The sequence below is a fragment of the Cherax quadricarinatus genome, chromosome 47 (genome assembly GCF_038502225.1).
Source record: "Cherax quadricarinatus isolate ZL_2023a chromosome 47, ASM3850222v1, whole genome shotgun sequence".
In the NCBI taxonomy this organism is placed as follows: Eukaryota; Metazoa; Arthropoda; class Malacostraca; order Decapoda; family Parastacidae; genus Cherax; species Cherax quadricarinatus.
The window spans coordinates 30522444-30542243 of record NC_091338.1 but is presented as its reverse complement, the minus strand read 5'-3'; the positions used below and the strand labels follow the sequence as shown (position 1 = coordinate 30542243).

At 39.7% G+C, this 19800-nt stretch overlaps 1 protein-coding gene across 1 annotated transcript in view; it reads left to right on the top strand.

The window, feature by feature from the left end:
* Nucleotides 1–19800, top strand: part of LOC128696601 (sodium-coupled monocarboxylate transporter 1) — a 348670-nt gene that overhangs the window by 52460 nt on the left and 276410 nt on the right. Inside the window, exon 3 of the mRNA XM_070094645.1 lies at nt 14690–14878. Coding sequence (XP_069950746.1) covers nt 14690–14878 — 189 coding nt within the window. The remainder of the gene's footprint in view (nt 1–14689; nt 14879–19800) is intronic.

Below are 19800 nucleotides of genomic sequence, written 5' to 3'. Positions count from 1 at the left end.
CTGTAAGTGTTGTGTTCTGCATCACTGTAAGTGTTGTGTTCTGCATCACTGTAAGTGTTGTGTTCTGCATCACTGTAAGTGTTGTGTTCTGCATCACTGTAAGTGTTGTGTTCTGCATCACTGTAAGTGTTGTGTTCTGCATCACTGTAAGTGTTGTGTTCTGCATCACTGTAAGTGTTGTGTTCTGCATCACTGTAAGTGTTGTGTTCTGCATCACTGTAAGTGTTGTGTTCTGCATCACTGTAAGTGTTGTGTTCTGCATCACTGTAAGTGTTGTGTTCTGCATCACTGTAAGTGTTGCGTTCTGCATCACTGTAAGTGTTGTGTTCTGCATCACTGTAAGTGTCGTGTTCTGCATCACTGTAAGTGTCGTGTTCTGCATCACTGTAAGTGTTGTGTTCTGCATCACTGTAAGTGTTGTGTTCTGCATCACTGTAAGTGTTGTGTTCTGCATCACTGTAAGTGTTGTGTTCTGCATCACTGTAAGTGTTCAACCCTCTGTTTTATGTATTTTTTGCACCTATTATTTTTCATGTTTTATTGAACAAATTCACTCTTAAGTGCAATTTTTAAGTTCTCCTTTAAAGTAAATTGTTCTTTTGCTTGTTAAGTGTTGTTTAAGTGCAGTTAAGAGTTAAAGTGTTCATTCCTTGATATATTTCTTTTTTTGTGTGTTATAATTTTTATTATTGCACATTGACTCATTTTGCAATAATTCTTGTGCAAATATTGTGTTGCTATTAAAGTTTTTCTTGCAGAAAATTTTATGAAATACTTTTTGATTAGCAATTATTTGATATATTGCTACAGTTTATTACAGTGCAGTTTCTTATGCTCTGTTCTGTCCATAATATTTTATTCTGTCTGTGTCATTTTATTTTTTAATTTCAGTGAATTGTGTGTTTGTTTAAATTTTTGCACAAGTTTATTGAGTCCATTTTATCATTTTATTGTGTATTTCCTTGTTGCATTGAAAGTAAAGACAACTCACTGTGCCATCCTTTCAATTTAAAGTAAAAGTTGAGCAAATTAGATTTGAGCAAAGTACAAGTTCTCTTGATTTTCAGTGTTTGTTAAGTTGCATATTCTTCTTGTGTGAGTTCTTTGCTTACTGTGTAACTTGTCAGTTTTTAATTACTTATGCAGAATAGTTAAGCATTTTCTTCCATTTAAGTTCACTGTGTTGTGTGTTCCTCAGTTATCATTTTCTCTTGTTTTCTAAATTCTTGTTTTACATTTTGCAAACATGTCTCAAGTTTTCTCTAGCGATGCCTCAGCACATGCTGCTAGTACAACCATTAATGTGTCAGCCCAAAATTCGAGAAACTCCGTATCAAACGATAGACATACTCAGACTTCTGGCCTGCGTAACTTCACTCGTGATCCGTATGATGCTATGCCATTATTCAATGGTGACCCAGACAACCTTGAAGGTTGGTTTACTGCAGTTAGAGCCAGAGCTGACGCTTCAGTTGATGGTCCCCCATCTGAGAGTCTTTTAATAAGTATCGGAAAGGAGAGTCTAGCCCGTTCTTCAGCTGCCTCAAATGTATTTAAATTAATTCGTATGAAGGACTTCCAAGATCTAACCAGGTGGCAGGATTATGAACAGTTAATTCGCAATTATCTTGAACCAGTGCGAGAAACCGATCCGTTCGTTGTTCTCAAAGAATTAGTTTGCACAGCCCCGAGACCAGAAGAGTCATTAGAGGAGTTTGCTCTCCGTCTCAATAACCTAATGTCCTCATTTGTTAAAGCAGGCCAAAATTCAAGATATCTTAACGATAGTGATAAACCAGCCCTTGATGGGTTTGCCAGATTAGCTGCATTTGGAGTTATTAAACAACTAATGCCACCGACATCTAAGTATGTGTACAATTCAAGTCCGCTAGATGCTAATATGGGACCGCTTAAAGCTCTAATCCATGTACGAAATTTGTGTCCCGAGGGATCCTTCCCTTATCGTAGGTCTACGCCAAACACCTTGTCCAATCCCGTACCTCCTTTAGTTTGTGCTACTACCAAACCTCCCAACCGCAATCACTCGCGCTCATCATCCAAAGCAAGTGTTAAGAGCCATCATTCCCGTAATACCCATAGTACGTACAGTAACCACAGTCAAAGAATTTGCTACAAGTGTGGTTTCCGTGGCCATATCGCTAGTAATTGTTATGACAGTCACCCTAAGAAGCGTCGTACTGATGATGAGTACCAGTCACATCTTCCCTACTGTACTCATCATAGAATTCATGGACATGACACATCTGAGTGCAATGCGCTCTACAATATGCGGTACTCTAGATCTTTCCATGGCCGTTCCAACCGCAGAGCCAGGAGAGGAAACAGACGTCGAGGTTCACATTCTAATCAGAACCAGGCTCATTCTTCCAATTCAGGGGAATTAGAGCGCCCCAGTCAAACCGCCCAATGGTGACGGTAAGTGATAATGAGTACACCATCCCCGTTCACAATTCCTTTGAAGCCTTAAGCAGTCTCGAGAATGACAATCCTGCTGATGATGTGGCTTCACACGTCTCTGACGTAGAGGAATTTGGGGATGAAGTAGAAAATGCTTTCTCCGATGACAACTCACCTTCCTGTTTGCATATAACTTCTAATGCAACGATTGGTCCATTAGTACAAGCTTCTGTCCATAATGCGCCCGTTCATGTGTTCATGGACTCTGGTGCGCAAGTTAATATCATTAGGTCTAGCTTGTTTAAAGAGAAGCGGTTACGACGTATCCTCCTCGTTGAGCCAACTACTGCAACCTTCCTTAGGGGAGTAGCTGGTTCTCTTCTGCGAGTCCGAGGTCAGGCTTCACTCACCTTTACTATCCAAGGCAGAGACTTTACTGCTGCTTTTCTTGTTGTCGACCAGATTACTTTCCCTGGTGACCTTCTTCTGGGATTTGCTTCCATGCGAGACTTACGCATTGTGCTCGACCCGTACCGATGGCATGCCCAAATAGATGACTTAATCGTTCCATTCTGGGGTTACCAGCTTGGATCAGAAATCTGTCATACTGCTGCAGAGTATGATGTACGCATTAAGTCCTTACAAGCCAATGCATTCTCCAGTAGCGTACCCAAGCGGTCAGGCACTGGTAATTCTGTCACTCCCATCAGTGTCCCACCTATACCTTCAGACTTGCAGGATAGTGTTCCGTTGCCTCAAGTGTCCGAGGACACTCAGACAGCCTTGAGTGCACAGCCTATCCCTGCAATGACTGCTAGTTCGAGTAGTAGTTTCTCCACAGGGGATGCCTTGTCAGAAAACGATTACTTGGAACTAGTAATGCCATCTCTTGTTGATGTCACATGCCGTTTGCAGAAAGACGTCTCTGTTGCGGCTAGTGCTCTCACTAGAGTGTCTGTTGTTGTTCCTAATGTTCCAGATGGTGATAATGTCCTAGTTGACAGTGATTCCTGCAAGGTCAAAGGTTTATTTGTTGAACCTTCCTTACATATTGTAAGAGACAGTAAGATCCATTTACTCCTTGCTAACACTTCGGGTCACAGTGTTCGTCTCAGAGCAAATACCAACCTCGTTGACCTAGTTCACTATCCTTACCCTGTTCAAGTACAGGATGACGTGTCACCTGACCAGTGGGTCGGTGCTATTTCTACCGGGGAGACCTCATCCACTTCTCCGGATCAATCTGTTTCACCAGTTGAGGAGAAAGACTTAGCTCCCACTGACTTCCCAGACGAAGTCAAGCGTTTGTTGACTCTGTTGAACAAACGTCGTAAAGCCATTGCCTTACCAGGTGAGAAGATGGGTATAACGAACTTATTGTCCCATCGTATTCCACTTGAACCTGGTACTAGACCTATTTACATACCTGCGTACAGAATGCCTCATTCACAAGTTGCTGTCGCAGAGGAACTGATCAATCAAATGCTCAATGATGGAGTTATTGCACATAGCAATTCACCCTGGAATGCGCCCTTGATCCTAGTGCCTAAGAAGGATGGCACTTGGCGCCCGGTGATTGACTTTAGGAAGTTAAACGCAAAAACCATTCCAGATCGTTTCCCACTTCCTGTATTAGGTGACCTTTTACGCAATATCGGAGATAACAAAGTCTTCTCGACCCTGGACTTGTTACAAGGGTTTTGGCAAGTCCCTCTTCACGAGGACAGCCAAGAGTTAACGGCTTTCTCCACTCCCACAGGTCATTATCATTTCCTCCGTATGGCGTTTGGATTACGATCGTCTCCTATCACGTTCTCTAGACTCATGACCAATATCTTTAGAGGTCTGATAGGTAAAGCACTTATGGTGTACTTAGACGATGTAATCGTCATGTCCAAAGACGTGGACACACATCTGAAAAGACTTGATACAGTACTTGGAAAGCTTGAAGAAGCAAATTTAAAGATCAAACTGTCTAAATGCCAATTTTTCAGATCAGAAATTAAGTTTCTTGGTCACGTAGTCACTCATAGAGGGGTTACGACTGACCAAAATAAAGTAACTGCAGTACTAAATTTTCCAACTCCCAAAACTGCTGATGCCGTAAGATCCTTTGTGGGCTTAGCAGGTTTTTATAGATCTTTCATTGCTAATTTTTCTTCCATAGCTGCTCCTCTAACTGAGTTGCTTAAGAAAGATGCTCCTTTTGTTTGGACCTTCCGTCAAGAAACAGCATTCCAAACTCTAAAAGAAAAGCTAACATCTGCTCCAATTTTGAAATTCCCAGATTTTTCTAAGCCCTTCTATCTGACAACTGATGCTAGTTCAATTGGCATAGGTGCCGTACTAGCTCAGAAGACTGATAGCAAGTACAACGCAGTTGCATTTGCTAGCCGAGTCCTTACGAAGGCTGAACGTAATTATACAGTAACGGAGCAAGAAGCTTTAGCAATAGTATGGTCTTTGAAGCACTTCCGAGACATCATTTACCAGTACCCTGTTCATGTCTTGTCAGATCATGCGCCACTGATACCTTTATTCCAGAACAAACAGCCTACTGGAAGGTTAGCCAGATGGTCCTTGACTATCCAAGAGTTCAATCCCACTTTTGAACATTTACCTGGCAAGTCAAATGTAGTCGCAGATGCTTTATTGTGACACGTTAGTGTAGTTACTGCAGATCCTCCATTTACTGTCGAGGATGTCAAAACTGCACAAAGAATAGATCCCATGTGGTCTGGTGTGATTCGATTCCTTCTCCAGGAAGATCTCATTTTTACTGTAAAGCCACCAGCACCCATTAGTGACTTTGTAATGAGTCAGGAATTACTGTATCGAACAGCCGAGTTGGGTACTCCAAGCAGAAGAGTTTACCAGTTAGTAATTCCACAGTCACTAGTGAACGTAGCTCTACAGCTAGTTCATGATGCACCAGGTGTTGCACACCCTGGTATGGATCGTTCTGTGAAACAAGCCAGAATGAAATACTTTTGGCCACGTATGGCAACTGACATTTCCGAGTATGTTAAGAAATGTAGTGTCTGTATGCAGCATAAAGGAAATGTCAATGGTCCTAACCCAATCCAAGTGTACCCAACCACTAGCGAACCGTGGGAAAGAGTTGCCCTTGATTTGTTAACTAATTTTAAATGTTCCCTCCAAGGCAACAAACATCTGTGTGTTATGGTAGACCATTTCACCAGATATTGTGAGTTAGTTCCTATTGCAGATAAGACTGCAGAGACAGTAGCTAGAGCGTTTAAAGAAGGCATTATCTGCAGGCATACCACCCCAAAGTCCTTAGTAACAGATAATGGAGGTGAATTCTGTAATGAGATTCTTGAAAATTTGTGTACTTTATACAAGATCTCTAAATCCACCATTGTTCCTCATCATCCTGCCAGCAATGGGTTAGCGGAACGAACCAATAAGAAAGTACTTGATGTTCTGAGAGCCACTATCAACCCCAATAGTGAAACTTGGGATGAAGTTATACCAGATGTCCAGTGTGCCATAAATTCTGCTTACAATGCTTCTATAGGTGATACTCCACATTATGCATTGTATGGTGTAGACAAGCGTTTACCCTATGAGTTGTTATATTCTACTCCGAAACCTAATTACAACCCTGATGATTTCGTAGCAACTCGTACCAGCTTAGCTCAAAGTGTTTTTAGAAGAATCCGTGAAACACTTCATAAATCAACAGCAGAATTTACAAGAGTCGCAAACACTCGAGCAAAGCCATCTAAAATCAAAGTAGGTTCGAGAGTTATGCTGATTAACTTCAACAAAACGTCTGCAATGCCAAAGCTTGATCAAAAGTTTGTCGGACCTTATCGAGTAGTTGAACATATCACTGGAAATAAGTATAAGGTTAGAGAAATTAGTACTGGCAAATACAAAGAATCGCATTTAGATCATATGAAATTAGTATGCGATGTTGAGGATATTGCTACCCAGACTAATGTGACAGATTCTGACAATCCTCCTGATCCTGTACTCTCTACCTCAGATACTCAGTCAGATACTCAACCTGAATGTCGTTACTCCTTGCGTACCCGACAAGTAATGAGAAACCCGCAAGTATCTTTTGTAGATATTCCTTCAGATCTCTCTCAGTCAAGGCATGTGTTGGCCATTGCAGAGGAATTCGATCCTCCCAGAGATGATAACCATTCTGCATACGTAAACCTAACCCTCGCAGAATTGGGTTTAAATGTACATAGTCTGTATAATTAGATGTCCGAGATGAATGAAATTGTCAACTGTGTGTTTGTTATTATCTGATCAGTTTGTCAGAAATTTTCGTGTTCACGTTCCCTCCGTATTCTGAGAATTAACAGTCTGGATTTGAGTGCACCGAATCTGCCTTTCTGTTAAACACTTCTTTGTATATAATTATTCTTCCTCAGAATCCGTAGAGTGCATGAATACAGATCGATCGATCAATTCCATCCATATTGTATAATGATTTGTTCTTATAGTTTGTAATGATTACGTTAACACCCATTACGTCAAAATCATGTTGTACCATCCATTAGTTCTAAGTTATATATGAATTTGTTATTGTATAGAATAAGCCCAGATCCGCCTGCCTGTTCAGCCTATAGTATAGTAGTGTATGTCGGGACGACATACGTAACATGACCGAGCTGTCAGCATAGTTGCTGATCCCTGTATTCCCAGTATTATATAGCATAGCAGTAGCATCATCCATGTGCTTTAGACACGAGATCCCTTGTAGGCCTGTGGCTTTGTGTGACATCACGGGATACAGATGTGTGGGCTCATGCCCCTGTCCCGGCCTCACTCGGCGGCAGACGTTCCAGGCGTAGACAGGCAAGGCAGCTGGGGCTCCATCCCTCATCTCAGTCTGACAATACATTTACCATCCTACAAGTGTGTCTACTTTCAACCTACGATATCTCCATTCAAGAACCCTTTACGATAAAGTACCTTAAGGACAACAACATTCTCCATAGCTATCAATCGGGCTTTAGAAGATCCTACTCAACCGACACCTCCCTTATTAATCTGATGGATTACCTGAGAACTGAAATGTCAAAGGGGAACCTCATAGGCATGGTAACCTTAGACCTGCAAAAGGCCTTCGATACTGTCAACCACAATATATTATGTAATAAACTTCAAGCTATTGGTATAGGTTCTGTAGACTGGTTTAAGTCCTACCTTAGCAACAGGAGACAAATAGTCAAAATCAACAAAACAGAATCAGAACCCCTGCCGATAACATGTGGAGTTCCCCAAGGTAGTATTCTGGGTCCCTTATTATTCTTATGTTATGTCAATGATATGCCTATCAGTGTCAAGTGCAAACTCCTACTGTATGCAGATGACAGTGCTCTGTTAGTGTCAGGTAAAGACCCACAAGATATTGCTAATGTTTTAACACTGGAACTGGAGTCCTGCAGCAAATGGTTAGTAGACAACAAACTATCATTACACCTAGGGAAAACTGAAGCCATTCTCTTTGGCACGAAACATAAACTGAGAAGGGTAAATAATTTTAATGTTCAATGTAATGGGGAGCCCATCACTTTGGTTTCATCAGTAAAATATTTGGGAATCCCCTTTGACCCATGCATGTCAGGAGAATTGATAGGGAACAGTGTAGTAAAGAAAGCGAATGCCAAACTGAAGTTCCTGTATAGACAAGCACAGTGTCTACCTACTGAGGCTCGCAGGACCCTATGTCTAGCCCTTATACAATGCCATATTGATTACGCTTGCTCTTCTTGGTACTCTGCCTTGACAAAAAAAACTGAAAGATAGACTGCAAATCACCCAGAACAAAATCGTAAGATTCATCCTGGGGCTGGGACCAAGAGAACATGTAGGCCAGGATGAATTACAGCAGTTGGATATGCTGAATGTTGAAGACAGAGTAAAACAACTGAAGCTAAATCATGTTTATAAAATTGCTCACAAACAATGTCCAGAATATCTTGCTGTCAATTTTGTCAAGGTTGGGAACCAAAGCAATCATAGTACTAGGGGGAGAGAGCACAACTTTGTAGTACCCACAGTCAGTGGCCAGGCTTCAAACACCTTTTATTGTACAGCAATAAAGGAATGGAACAGACTTCCCGCACATGTCAAAGCCAGTCATAGCGTGAACCAGTTCAAGAAGAGTGCCAAAAGGTGTCTGATGAATGTAGCTACAGAAAGGGAGGGGAATGATTTTCTATTTTTTAGCTAACATACGTGTAAATTTTACCTTATTCCTTGTAATGACCCTCGTATTGTAGATAGTCTTAATGACCTTGGTGTAGCAGATAGTCTTTTTAGTATGATAATAAGATGTTATCTTCATTGTAGAATAATAAGAAAATATTATAACCTTTATACTATAATAATAAGGTAAAAGGACCCCAATGGAAATAAGTCACTCTGTCTGACTTTTTTGGGTTATCCTAGGTTCTCTACACATATGCTGCTATGTATGATAATTCTATGTAACTGTATTTGTGTATACCTGAATAAACTTACTTACTTACTTACTTACTATATCATTGGCTTAAGCAGACAGTCGTGACAACATCATTGGGGAGGGGAGGATTAGGATTAATTCTACTGTGTAGTAGACTGAAAAGTATGTATGTGAAACATAGTTATATACGGTTGGGTGGGGATCGGGGTGTAAGGGTGAGTGAGGTTATGGATGATGTGCTGCAGTGGTGGGGGGGGTAGGGAATTGTAGGAGTGCATGTGTATGTTGAGATTTTTATTGAGGGTTAGCATACCGGGAAAAGTGTTGGTGTGAGTACTGGGGAGGACTGTGAGAGGTAATGAGGTGATGGAGGGGGAGTGTGTGTTTCCTTTATATAATTGGGCAGGTATGATGAGCGTTGTGCAGTCGACATGTTGTGTTTTGTGTGGGGAGACGGAGACTGCATATCATGTGGTGCATTTTTGTGAGGGTATCGCAAGGGTACATCTGTGGTTTCGTAGGGTCTTGGATATGGCTGGAGGAGGTAGGTTAAGGGTATTGAAAGCATTGATTGTGGACATAGAGGGAGTGGGTGATAGTGTGAGAAGGGCGGTCATGTATTTGGTAGTGGATTATATTAATATATCGTGGGCAATGAGGGAGGTGGAGGGGGAAGTGCGAATACGGACTTTAGCTGGGCATTTTTATAAAACAAAGTTTAGGAATGAGGTCGTGTATGGAAGGAGATGGGATATAGAATTTCCAGTTCAGTATAGAGGTATGAATGTGCGTAGGTTGCGAGAATTAATGGTGTAATGGTAGAATAGGATTGGTCTCAGCCAGATGAGGGGGGATGATGAGTGTATTCCTGGTATAAATTTTAGATAGAAAACTCTCTTGATGGAGCAAAGCTTTAAATGTAGATGTGTTTTATCATGGGTGGTCATGGGGAAGCGAGGGGGCTTATCAAATTGGTTCGGTATTTTTATATTCTTATATATGTTACCGGGCATGGAGGGCACTGTTATAAATCCTGTGGACATATTGTTCAGTCATATTTCATGTGATAATATGTTTCGGCTTTTGTACATATATATGTAAAAAGTGAGTCTGTGAATATATCAGAAGTAATGTTACCAAGGCTGATGACATTCTTAACTATAAACAGGTTTTGTGTTGGTCACAATAATAAGTTCAACCTTGTGTTAATTTTCTTAATGTCAAATTGTAATGTGCACATAACAGTATGTATATTGCACTATTGGTAAGATGTTTTTGTCATCAAGATACTATGTCCTGGGGTTAAATTATGGTTATTTATCTCTGTGTTCAATGAACAATGGTATGACGTTACCAATATGATGATATGAGGTAAATCGGGGGGGGGGGGGGGGGGGGGGTTGTTGCAATGTCCTAAAAATATTTGTTATGGAATGTGCTTAATTAATGTGTATACTGGGCATGGGGATGCGAGGAGGCTTAATAAACTGTTCCGGTATTTTTATAATTTTATGTAAGTTAATGGGCATGTATAACACTGATATAATTCCTGTGAATATAAATTTTCATAAGTCATGTAATATTATGTATCAAGTTTTGTACATATGAGAATATGTAATATGCATACATAATTATATAAATGGTTTTAGTCATAATACTAAGTTCAATCTTACGTTATTAAGCATCGTGTGTTATTTTATGTTGAGGTTGTAATTTGTGAGTTTATGTTGAGGTTGTAATTTGTGGGTTTATGTTGAGGTTGTAATTTGTGAGTTTATGTTGAGGTTGTAATTTGTGAGTTTATGTTGAGGTTGTAATTTGTGGGTTTATGTTGAGGTTGTAATTTGTGAGTTTATGTTGAGGTTGTAATTTGTGGGTTTTGTTTATAGCTATTTTGTGGCTTTTATTTTTATACTTTTATTCTTTCTTTAATTGTGATATGTATTAAATAAAACTTGAATTTCAAAATGGTATACAATACCGACAGATTGGTAAGTAAGACACATAGGCAACAGTTAGCCAGCTTTATTCCGAATATATTCGGAATAAAGCTGCCTAACTGTTGCCTATGTGTCTTACTTACTAAATAAAACTTGTATATAGAAAAGTGTCAGATGTTGCCTGGATTGTTTTCTTTATATATTGTGTTATTGATGTTGTCCTTGTTCAAGTCATTTTTGAATTTTAAGTGAACAAGGGAACATGGAATGTATTCATTGGGTTGTGGGATATATTTTGGGTTGAGTGTAAGCAATAATGTGTAGGTTCCATTCTATCTGAATCCTTTTGTACTTGTGATACAATGTACATAGAAACAGTCTGTAGGATGTGTTAAGTTTATTTTAATGTTATTCTGTTTGTGCTTATCTAGTAGTTTGTGTAGTGAATGTTTTATCGCTTATCACCAGTGTCAGTGTTACATATTGATATATGTATCTATATATATTTGTACATGAAGTTTTAAATAAAATATAAAAAAAATGTAACGGGGTGGGTTTTTTTTTTCTGTTGGCTGGTGTATTTGAGTTGTGTAAGATGTGGGTTTTGCCAGGTTTTGTCTGGTTTGAAAGGTGGTGTCAAGGGAATGGTTTGCCTTTGAGCAACACGAATGATGCATCAAAGAAAGATTTTTTTTTTTTAGAGGCACCCTGGTCTTTTAACCCTAATGGTTATGTTCCCTGTGCTCGAGAAACCTTTCATAACCAGGATAACAAGCACTTGGGATCTCGGTTTTAAGAGCCCATGCTGTGTCACTTTAGACTCAAGTCACCGGTTTCTGCAGGATAAAGCGGCCCATTTAATTTATACTTGTTGTGTATTATGATGGTTTGATGCCATGTGCAGGGGAGAGGATTGCCAAGATGACAGGACCACTGTCTTGTATTATGATGGTTTGATGCCATGTGCAGGGGAGAGGATTGCCAAGATGACAGGACCACTGTCTTGTATTATGATGGTTTGATGCCATGTGCAGGGGAGAGGATTGCCAAGATGACAGGACCACTGTCTTGTATTATGATGGTTTGATGCCATGTGCAGGGGAGAGGATTGCCAAGATGACAGGACCACTGTCTTGTATTATGATGGTTTGATGCCATGTGCAGGGGAGAGGATTGCCAAGATAACAGGACCACTGTCTTGTATTATGATGGTTTGATGCCATGTGCAGGGGAGAGGATTGCCAAGATGACAGGACCACTGTCTTGTATTATGATGGTTTGATGCCATGTGCAGGGGAGAGGATTGCCAAGATGACAGGACCACTGTCTTGTATTATGATGGTTTGATGCCATGTGCAGGGGAGAGGATTGCCAAGATGACAGGACCACTGTCTTGTATTATGTATTGGCGATTGGTGTTTTATTTTAAAATTTACTTTTATGACATGTGTTCCTTTGTAACCCTATGTATTAATATTAATTTTTTTGTTGCACTGTATACATTGGACTTTGGGGACTTTTGTATTATGCACCTTCAATAAAACCTGATCTTGGAAACCAAGGATAAACGGGGGGGGGGAGGTTTTTTTTCCTGGCATATTTCATAATTTTAGTGTGAAGGTACTGCACTAGATTTTGTTTGCCATGGCAGTGCAATGTTACCCTTCAGTTACATGTTTTAAGTTTATAGATGGAGGAGAGTGGCTATATAGCACCAGAGAATTGTTTTTTTTTAATTATGTGAGTTAAAGTTGCTTGTGTATACTCAGTAACATCTGCTGGTTGTTAACTGAAGTAAGAATTTAATTGTAGGTATATGTCTAGTTTTAATTCCATGTTTTAGTTTGTTGTTATGTACGTTGAAAACTTGACGTACCAGTAATACACTGGAGATTTGGTTTTCACCGTTACAGGGTATTGTTCCGGATTTTTGTGGAAAATTATTATTTTTTTTATATGTATGTGGGATGTGTTAAATTATGAAAGGGAATTGGTTTCATACCCCTTTGATGTGGAAGATATGTCTGTTATATATATATATATATATATTATATATATATATATATATATATATATATATATATATATATATATATATATATATATATTACCCAAGAAACGAGTTGTATTGATCAATAAGAACACTGCACTAGCCAAGGAGTCGAACCCATGCTGTTTTGGCTAGCCGCATGACACTTTAGACCACTAGACCACACAATCCTTAACAATGGTGCATCCAGCCAAGCTAGATGTTGTACCCAACATCAAAGGACATTCGGTGGTGTGGACACCTCTGAGCTAATTTCATTCAATACCACTTGTTCCGTGGGTACAATAATACAATATACTGCTTATTGAGGTAGTACACAAACAGGGAGTAGAATGAAATCAGCTCAGAGGCGTCCACACCACCGTATGTCTTTCAGTGGTGGGTACAACATCTAGCTTGGCTGGATGCACCGTTGTTAATGATTGTGTGGTCTAGTGGTCTAAGCGTCATGCGTTTTCTCTCACCATGAGGCGGACCAAAACAGCATGGGTTCGAGTCCTTGGCTGGTGCAGTATTGTTGTTGATGAATACCACTTGTTCCGTGGGTACAATTATATATATATATATATATATATATGTATTTACTTTTCAACTTCCTCCTTCATAGTTCCTAATACAGTAATGCATCCTCTGGCATTTTTCTAGAATACTGGTAGAGAATTGTTTTCCAGCAGAGATACATGTCATGAAAGGGAGCTAAAAATTCATGGAAAGTGTCCCTTGTTTTAGCTTTTCCTAGTTATTATTGAAATGATAGGGGAAAATGTATGAGTTATTTGCATATACCTACTAACAGCACACATAATATGGGATTGTTAACGTTATGAAGTAAGCTTGAGCCATAGTTCTGACTGATATAAAATATGTTGAAAGAGATGGTTGAGTTTGAATGAGTAGTGAAAGATGACTTGTCAGGTGTATCACAGTGAGTGAAACCTTTTGAATGAGTAGAAAGTAATATACAAATAACCCGCACATAGAAGATAGAAGCTAACGACGACGTTTCGGTCTGACTTTGTAAATGGTCCAAGTCGGACTGAAACGTCGTCGTAAGCTCCTCTCTTCTATGTGCGAGTTATTTGTGTATTGTTCCAGTCACGGTATCATGCCTTTTTTTTGTTATTTATAGAAGGTCAACCGAATTATCAGTTGTGGAAAGAAAGTAACAGATTTTATACTGGAGAAGTTAAAGGTTAAGAATATAAGAGAGTTCTAAGTACACAGTCAAAAAGCAAGTTCCAATGAGTAGGGAAATGATGAGGAATTAGAGGAGAGAATCAGTTTCTTGGAGGAAGTAAATAAATGTGAGAAAACAGTTTTAGGGAAATCTTAATATAAAAGTTTGAGACAGTTTTGACAGGTGTAGTTGGAATGTTTGGAGTGCCAGGTGCCAGCCACAAGAGGCACCTTGAAGTGCACCATAGTTAGAAAGAGGCTTTTATATAGATAAATCATATGGTTTAAATCAGCAACGTATAATTACCAAAGATGAATCAACAGTTTAATTCCTTTCAAATTAGACAGTATGATCACTCTGATATTAGTTACTCTCAATAAAGTATGTAACTTATTATAGACTCTTGTGAAAGACAATGATATCAATATGAGTGAGTGTCTGAGCTGCCCAGGAACCTAAGGTGTCTCTCTGGCAAATATTTTCTGGTAATCCCATTCAAAATACTGGTTCAGAAGAAAATATTTTGTGCTTATTTATACTTTTACATATTTTTTTACTAGCTTCACTGATCGTTACCAATGTAATTATATATGTTAATCAAGATGCACTTCAACTAAAGTTTTAATGTATATTATTTTTCCTTCTAACAGTACGTGGAGATCAGGTTCAAGTCGTCTGCGCTGCGGAAACTGACATCAATCAACTTCATGTTGTACATGGTGTTTTATATTGCACTCGTTCTGTACGCTCCCTCACTCGTTCTCAGCTCTTTCACGAACCTTGCTTCTGCCATCTCGGTGGTTCTGATGGGTCTTATCTGCACCTTCTATGTCACCATTGTGAGTAAACTAAGATAGTCTCGTGATTATAGGATCACTATATCTCTAGAAGAATGACAATAGAGGGCAGAGGATGACTAGCTAGTATGAGCTTCACTATACTAGTAGCAGGAGTCTAAGAAATACGATAGATCAGCTATGATTATTTGCAAGTGCAGGTAACATAGATATTGTTGCTATAACAAACACCTGGTTCAACCTGAAAGATAAAGAAATATCTTCTGAATGCTACATACAAGGCTATAAACTATTCCACACTGATAGGGTCAGCAGGAAGGGTGGTGGAGTGGCGATGAATGTCAGAGATTATATAAATTGTTGTATTAGTCAATATATAAGATTTGAAGTATCGGACACAGAATCTGTTTGGCTACAGTTTCTCGAGGGTCGTGACAAATTAATTTAGGGTGTGATTTTTTAGGCCCCCAAATCTTGATAGGGAATGCAATAAGTAACTAGGGGACGAAATTCATAAGGCGTCTAGATAAGAAACTGCCATGTTAATGGGAGATTTAAACTTGAGACAAATTGGTTGGAACAAAATGACAGGAAATCTTGAGTCTAGTGACTTTCTTGATACAGTTCAGAATTACTTTTTAAAACAGTTTGTGACAAAACCACTTAGAGGAAACAATCTGCTTGACTTGGTTCCTTCCAACAGAGAATCACTAATTAATAATCTTGAGGTAAATGATAAGCTTGGAGAAAGTGATCACATATCACTTAGTTTCAATATATCAAAGAATTACTAAAATAACTACAATTAAGTCTGTCCCAGACATCCGTTTGGCCGATTTCATGAGATTCAGAAATTACCTGAGTGGGTTAAATTGGAATGACCTGACTATGGGCCAGGTAGGTGGTGTTGATTGCCAATGCGACGTTTTCAGAGCATAGTTCTAGCTGCCCAGGCAATTTACGTTCCAAGTGGGGAAATTAAATCAACCAAAAATGATCCCAAATGGATACACAATAGATTAAAACAGCACATTGGTCAAAAGAGAGGCATATATAAGCGTATCAAAAAAAGGGGATGGGAAGTTAAGAAATCAATATATTCAATTAAAGAAAGAAATAAAAATGGGAATAAGAAAAGCTAAGAGAGATTATGAGGTTACAGCAGCAAGAGATTCGAAGACTAACCCAGAAGGGTTCTTTCAGGTATACAGAAGTAAGATCACGGACAAGATTGGCTCACTTAAGAGTAACTCTGGTCAGATCACTGACACTGATAAGGATATGTGTGAATTTTTTAACTTTTATTTCCTCTCAGATTTTACTCAGGAAGATACTAGTGAAATTCCAGAAATAATAAATTGTGTAGAACAGGACAATAATAAACTTTGCACGATTAAGGTAACTAGTGACATGGTCCTCAGACAAATAGAGAAATTAAAACCTAACAAATCCCCAGGTCCTGAAGAACTGTAAAGAGGAACTTAGCATACCATATCACTACAAACTGGCATAGTGCCAGATAAGTGGAAAATGGCAGATGTAATACCTATTTACAAGGCAGGTGACAGGTCCTTAGGTTCAAACTATAGATCAATTATTTCTCTGACTGGTTAAGTCGTGACAGTCAGTAGAAGATTTCTTGCCTTATGCGACTTCCACATGTTAGAACTTTTTCCTCGCCTATTCTTCTTATACTCCTTGACTATAAGTCTTGGTATGGGGGAGTGTGAGGGAAAAGTTCAATAGATAGGAGTAGCGAGGGAGTATATAGTAACAATAGTTTCATTGCCGGCTACTTGTTAAGGTAGGGTCAGTCTAGCTCCCGCTATCCCTTCCCCTCCCTTTCCCCCCCCCCCCCCGAAAGGTGACGTGTGGGGCTCTGGTCAAACAGTAAATCACTCGACTCACAGCTCCCAACACTACTGTAAGTACACGCCTGATCATATTTTAGTGGACTTATTGGTTGAAAGCTTCACTTTTGATCAATAATTAACTTAGTCCTTTCAGTCTTGATAGGTTAAAATTTTTTAATAATCACCACATCTTTTAGGTATTGTACTTATCATGGAGAGTGATTTCTTAAGCAGTGGGTAACCTGTCTCTCTTTACAGCTTGAAATGACAGAGAGGCTCACCTGCTAATCAACGAGTAGAAATTGAAGGAGACGGACTAACGTTCTGATGCGTCCCAATTTCTGATCCACTTACCTGTTTGTGTATGCTAGTAGCAGGATATAACCCCTAATCATTACAGTGGAAAAAAAACCTGCTTTCCTGTAATCTGGACGGATTATTGACGGCTAGAAAATCTGTGAAGAACGAGCCGGTGGGTTGTCATCAACACCTGCGAACCCCCCCTCCCCCCCCCATCATCGGCAACGGCTACGATTTCAACAACACGCAGTGTCACCAACACCAGACACCCAAGTTTTATATATATATATATATATATATATATATATATATATATATATATATATATATATATATATATATATATATAGAGGGGCCACAGATATATCAGATCACTTTCTAGTTGTAGCTACACTGAGAGTAAAAGGTAGATGGGATACAAGGAGAATAGAAGCATCAGGGAAGAGAGAGGTGAAGGTTTATAAACTAAAAGAGGAGGCAGTTAGGGTAAGATATAAACAGCTATTGGAGGATAGATGGGCTAATGAGAGCATAGGCAATGGGGTCGAAGAGGTATGGGGTAGGTTTAAAAATGTAGTGTTAGAGTGTTCAGCAGAAGTTTGTGGTTACAGGAAAGTGGGTGCAGGAGGGAAGAGGAGCGATTGGTGGAATGATGATGTAAAGAGAGTAGTAAGGGAGAAAAAGTTAGCATATGAGAAGTTTTTACAAAGTAGAAGTGATGCAAGGAGGGAAGAGTATATGGAGAAAAAGAGAGAGGTTAAGAGAGTGGTGAAGCAATGTAAAAAGAGAGCAAATGAGAGAGTGGGTGAGATGTTATCAACAAATTTTGTTGAAAATAAGAAAAAGTTTTGGAGTGAGATTAACAAGTTAAGAAAGCCTAGAGAACAAATGGATTTGTCAGTTAAAAATAGGAGAGGAGAATTATTAAATGGAGAGTTAGAGGTATTGGGAAGATGGAGGGAATATTTTGAGGAATTGTTAAATGTTGATGAAGATAGGGAAGCTGTGATTTCGTGTATAGGGCAAGGAGGAATAACATCTTGTAGGAGTGAGGAAGAGCCAGTTGTGAGTGAGGGGGAAGTTCGTGAGGCAGTAGGTAAAATGAAAGGGGGTAAGGCAGCCGGGATTGATGGGATAAAGATAGAAATGTTAAAAGCAGGTGGGGATATAGTTTTGGAGTGGTTGGTGCAATTATTTAATAAATGTATGGAAGAGGGTAAGGTACCTAGGGATTGGCAGAGAGCATGCATAGTTCCTTTGTATAAAGGCAAAGGGGATAAAAGAGAGTGCAAAAATTATAGGGGGATAAGTCTGTTGAGTGTACCTGGTAAAGTGTATGGTAGAGTTATAATTGAAAGAATTAAGAGTAAGACGGAGAATAGGATAGCAGATGAACAAGGAGGCTTTAGGAAAGGTAGGGGGTGTGTGGACCAGGTGTTTACAGTGAAACATATAAGTGAACAGTATTTAGATAAGGCTAAAGAGGTCTTTGTGGCATTTATGGATTTGGAAAAGGCGTATGACAGGGTGGATAGGGGGGCAATGTGGCAGATGTTGCAAGTGTATGGTGTAGGAGGTAGGTTACTGAAAGCAGTGAAGAGTTTTTACGAGGATAGTGAGGCTCAAGTTAGAGTATGTAGGAAAGAGGGAAATTTTTTCCCAGTAAAAGTAGGCCTTAGACAAGGATGTGTGATGTCACCGTGGTTGTTTAATATATTTATAGATGGGGTTGTAAGAGAAGTAAATGCGAGGGTCTTGGCAAGAGGCGTGGAGTTAAAAGATAAAGAATCACACACAAAGTGGGAGTTGTCACAGCTGCTCTTTGCTGATGACACTGTGCTCTTGGGAGATTCTGAAGAGAAGTTGCAGAGATTGGTGGATGAATTTGGTAGGGTGTGCAAAAGAAGAAAATTAAAGGTGAATACAGGAAAGAGTAAGGTTATGAGGATAACAAAAAGATTAGGTGATGAAAGATTGAATATCAGATTGGAGGGAGAGAGTATGGAGGAGGTGAACGTATTCAGATATTTGGGAGTGGACGTGTCAGCGGATGGGTCTATGAAAGATGAGGTGAATCATAGAATTGATGAGGGAAAAAGAGTGATTGGTGCACTTAGGAGTCTGTGGAGACAAAGAACTTTGTCCTTGGAGGCAAAGAGGGGAATGTATGAGAGTATAGTTTTACCAACGCTCTTATATGGGTGTGAAGCGTGAGTGATGACTGTTGCAGCGAGGAGAAGGCTGGAGGCAGTGGAGATGTCATGTCTGAGGGCAATGTGTGGTGTGAATATAATGCAGAGAATTCGTAGTTTGGAACTTAGGAGGAGGTGCGGGATTACCAAAACTGTTGTCCAGAGGGCTGAGGAAGGGTTGTTGAGGTGGTTCGGACATGTAGAGAGAATGGAGCGAAACAGAATGACTTCAAGAGTGTATCAGTCTGTAGTGGAAGGAAGGCGGGGTAGGGGTCGGCCTAGGAAGGGTTGGAGGGAGGGGGTAAAGGAGGTTTTGTGTGCGAGGGGCTTGGACTTCCAGCAGGCATGCGTGAGCGTGTTTGATAGGAGTGAATGGAGACAAATGGTTTTTAATACTTGAAGTGCTGTTGGAGTGTGAGCAAAGTAACATTTATGAAGGGGTTCAGGGAAACCGGCAGGCCGGACTTGAGTCCTGGAGATGGGAAGTACAGTGCCTGCACTCTGAAGGAGGGGTGTTAATGTTGCAGTTTAAAAACTGTAGTGTAAAGCACCCTTCTGGCAAGACAGTGATGGAGTGAATGATGGTGAAAATTTTTCTTTTTTCGGGCCACCCTGCCTT